Below are 1,326 nucleotides of genomic sequence, written 5' to 3'. Positions count from 1 at the left end.
CTTGTCTTAGTACAGTACAGATTGTGTCTCTGCAGTCATGTTTCTTCTTGTCTTAGTACAGTACAGATTGTGTCCCTGCAGACATGTGTCTTCTTGTCCTTGTACAGTACAGATTGTGTCTCTGCAGTCATGCTTCTTCTTGTCTTAGTACAGTACAGAGTGTGTCCCTGCAGTCATGTTTCTTCTTGTCTTAGTACAGTACTGATTGTGTCTCTGCTGTCATGTTTCTTCTTGTCTTAGTACAGTACAGATTGCGTCTCTGCTGTCATGTTTCTTCTTGTCTTTGTACAGTACAGATTGTGTCCCTGTGGAGGCTTCTGATTGTATCAGGGCAGCATTTCTATTGACTAAGTGAACATTTTACTACTTTTGATAACTCTAGTAGATTCAAGTCTGTAATTATGATCCTACTAATTTAATATTGTAAATTGGTTTTGGTTCTGCAGCGGTGTTGGGGGGAAATAAAAGGGACAAAAATATATTTTTGGCCCTGGCTGACGGACTTTAGTCTACAGATTGCAGGTGTCTGTCATTCAGCACAAGATTGCTTGGGGTCACTTCTGTGTAAGCATACTCCAATCTATGTCCCATTGTTTTATTGCATTGCACCTCCAGTGACCTATTCCGGTGATCTGCATTTCATCTAGACATAATTTCAGAGGACAGAGTGGGAAACAGTGGCTGACCCTTCCTCCCTTCCCATTATAACAAACCGGTGGTGTTCCTATAATTGCAGCTTATAATAGTGGAGGACATAGATATAATAATCACATTTGTAAATGTTTTTGTCTCCAGAGACATGACGGAGGTGGTACATATAAAGGACAGGAAGGAAGCCATCCATGAGCTGAAATATTCTCCGGATGGAAATTTTCTGGCGGTTGGCTCCAATGACAGTTGTGTGGACATCTATGGTGTGGTCCAGCGATACAAGAAGGTGGGCGAGTGTATGGGTTCTGTGTCCTTCATCACACACATGGATTGGTCATCTGACAGCAAATATCTGCAGACCAACGATGGCAGCGGGAAAAGGATGTTCTACAGGATGCCAGGTGAGGGGTGTTGAGCCAAATCTTTACTAGAGCATACAAATAATTATAAGAAAACTTCATATATTCATCATATTATTAGTGTGCCACTGTGATAGAACAATAAAGTGTCAGCTTCCCTGTGCAGAGACAGATAGGACTGCTCAGTGTTCTTTGTACAGCACAGAGGTATATGTCAGAGATATATAAATGTATAGTAATAGTGTATGACTGTGGGGGGGATATTAGAGTGTCAGCTCCTCTGTACAGAGACTGATGGGACTGGCTCAGTGTTCTC

At 41.9% G+C, this 1,326-nt stretch overlaps 1 protein-coding gene across 5 annotated transcripts in view; it reads left to right on the top strand.

Moving 5' to 3' along the window:
- Positions 1-1,326, top strand: part of EML5 (EMAP like 5) — an 87,735-nt gene that overhangs the window by 48,691 nt on the left and 37,718 nt on the right. For all 5 annotated transcript variants that reach the window (XR_011923094.1, XM_072428756.1, XM_072428754.1 and 2 more), the window contains exon 9: positions 796-1,052. Coding sequence is in view for 4 of the 5 variants with exons in the window: in XM_072428756.1 (XP_072284857.1) it covers positions 796-1,052 (257 nt within the window). In the remaining variant the exon portion in view is untranslated. The remainder of the gene's footprint in view (positions 1-795; positions 1,053-1,326) is intronic.

This window comes from Pyxicephalus adspersus, chromosome 12 (genome assembly GCF_032062135.1).
Source record: "Pyxicephalus adspersus chromosome 12, UCB_Pads_2.0, whole genome shotgun sequence".
Lineage (NCBI taxonomy): Eukaryota > Metazoa > Chordata > Amphibia > Anura > Pyxicephalidae > Pyxicephalus > Pyxicephalus adspersus.
The sequence above is the reverse complement of the archived record's forward strand: the minus strand, read 5'-3'. Positions and strand labels throughout refer to the sequence as shown.